The following is a 2231-nucleotide window of genomic DNA, read 5'->3' as shown; positions in this document are numbered from 1 at the left end:
TAGCTCTACTGGAGGGCTTCGACATCCGTGAGAGCACCAGCTTCATAGAGGAGCACATTGACCGGCAGGTGAGAGCGAGCCGAGACGGAGGGACGGGCTGCTCCGGCCACCCCGTCCCACTGTGGGGACACGGGGGCTGCAGGCGGCTCACCGCCTGCTCCCACGCAGGTGTCCCCCATCGAGAGCCTGCGCCTGATGTGCCTCCTGTCCATCACGGAGAACGGTGAGGTGTCTGGCTGCGCTGGGCAGGGAGGGGTGGCACCGGGGCCCTCCAGCCTTGGCGCAGAGCTCACTCTGGTGCTCCCCACAGGTCTCATCCCCAAAGACTACCGCTCCCTGAAAACCCAGTACCTGCAGGTGAGTGTGTCCGGGGGCTCACAGCAGAGCAAGCATTGCGTTGGACTGGGCTTCCCTTCCCTGCTGGTGCTCGCCATGAGACGCTGGGCAGCAGCGCTCCCCAGGGATGCTCGGGCTGTCTCTGCAGGACAGCCCTTGTCTCCACGGGCTCCACACAAGCCCTGAGCTCTGCCCACCCCTGCCCTTTGCATGCGGGGTTGCTAAAAGCAGCCTCCTCATGGAGGTGGCACCCTGCCGCCTTGAAATGCTTGCAGCTGGGGCTCTGTGCTGATCCGGCTGCCCCCTTCCCCAGAGCTATGGGCCTGAGCACTTGCTGACCTTCCACAACCTCAAACGCATCGGGCTGCTGACCGAGCAGTCGGCTGGAGAGACCCTGACTGCTGTGGAGAGCAAAGTCAGCAAGCTGGTGACGGACCGTGCTGCAGGTGAGAGCCAGCCCTCTCTGCCCCACGAGTCCCCTGGGAGCCTGGGCTGTGGGGAGCCCTGGGGCAGAGACCTGCTGCCTCAGAGCTGGCTGGAAGCACGTGGCAAACGCGGACGCTGCAGGCACAGAGCGTGTCCCCAGAGATGGTGCTACGGACAGGGCAGCGGGCTCTGCCCGCAGGGGCAGCAGGGCTGGCAGGCACCACTGCCAGTTCTCTTCTAGAGCCAGGAACTCTGCGCATCTCTGCCCAGCCCGCAACTGGCAGGGCTGCGTTTAATCCAGAGGCTCTGAGCTGTTTCTCCTCATCTTCTTTTCCAGGAAAGATCACAGATGCATTTAATTCTTTGGCCAGGAAGAGCAATTTTCGAGCCATAAGCAAGAAGCTGGGGTTGGTATGTCCTTGTGGGGCTGCCAGCCTGCCGCTCGGCCCACATACCCACTGTTGCCAGAATAGCTCTGGTCAGTCTGTGCCCGTGCCTGGCTCTGCAGGCTCGGCACCCCCAGAGACACGCACTGCACGGGGACAGAGCTGCTGCTGCTGCTCCAGGACCCCTGTCCAGGGGTCACCGCGGGCTTCCTCGTCTGCCCTGACTCTGGGCCCCACCAGTGCGGTGGAGGGCCGGGCGGGGGCCTGGGCCGGGGCTCACTTTGTCCGCTGTGAATGCTGCGGCCCCGCTCCAGGAGCACTGCCTGGCACTGGGGGGACAGCTCTGCTCGGTCCTGGGGTGGTGGAGAGGTCCTGGGGTGGTGAAGAGGTGGCGTTTCCATTCCTGGCACTCTGATGCACAGCCTGCCCGGGCCACACTGGTCCTGGCCCCGGGGCGGTGGGGCAGGAGGTAGGGCAGAGGCTTACTCTGGGCGTCTGTCCCTCCTGATGACCCTCCCTCCCGCCTGCACCTCTGAGGGGGTCAGTGAAGCCCCGAGCAGGCTGATCCTGTACCCCGAGTATCGCACATCTCTGCAGATCCCCCGGGTGGACGGAGAGTATGACCTGAAAATGCCTCGGGACATGGCTTACGTTTTCAGCGGAGCCTACGTCCCCCTGAGCTGCAAGATCATTGAGCAGGTGAGCCCGCCTGCTGCTGGGGAGCACTGTGCACGTCCCCCCAAGCCCGGCCTCCTTCCAGGGGGGCCTGGGGGGGGTCCCTCCACCCAGGGCTGGGGCTGGCAGTGTTCGTCTGCTGGTCGGTGCCTCCCTCCGGGCTCTGCCCGCTGAGCTGTGCCCAGTGCCACGGCCCGGCCCTGCTGGGCCTGGGCCTGACCCTGACCCCTGCCCCGTCCCTCAGGTGCTGGAGCGCCGGGGCTGGCTGGGCCTGGAGGAGGTCGTGCGGCTGCTCAACGGCAACGAGTTTTCCGTCTCAGGTAGCGCCGGTGCCGGGCTGGGGGCGGGCGGGCCTGGGGCTGGTGGGTCTGACAGGCCGCTTCCCCTTCTTGACCGCACCCCGGGGGG

The 2231-nt window shown here is 66.1% G+C and overlaps 1 protein-coding gene across 1 annotated transcript in view; it reads left to right on the top strand.

Moving 5' to 3' along the window:
• The window catches only part of LOC103914785 (protein regulator of cytokinesis 1-like), a 34231-nt gene that overhangs the window by 23949 nt on the left and 8051 nt on the right, over window positions 1–2231 (top strand). The window contains exons 14-20 of the mRNA XM_009321498.1: window positions 4–68; window positions 169–223; window positions 311–357; window positions 650–782; window positions 1100–1173; window positions 1746–1847; window positions 2068–2181. Of these exons, the coding sequence (XP_009319773.1) occupies window positions 4–68; window positions 169–223; window positions 311–357; window positions 650–782; window positions 1100–1173; window positions 1746–1847; window positions 2068–2181 (590 nt within the window). The remainder of the gene's footprint in view (window positions 1–3; window positions 69–168; window positions 224–310; window positions 358–649; window positions 783–1099; window positions 1174–1745; window positions 1848–2067; window positions 2182–2231) is intronic.

This window comes from Pygoscelis adeliae, unplaced genomic scaffold (assembly GCF_000699105.1).
Source record: "Pygoscelis adeliae isolate BGI_AS28 unplaced genomic scaffold, ASM69910v1 Scaffold13, whole genome shotgun sequence".
NCBI lineage: Eukaryota > Metazoa > Chordata > Aves > Sphenisciformes > Spheniscidae > Pygoscelis > Pygoscelis adeliae.
Note: the sequence above shows the minus strand (reverse complement) of the source record. Positions and strands in the feature narration are given on the sequence as shown.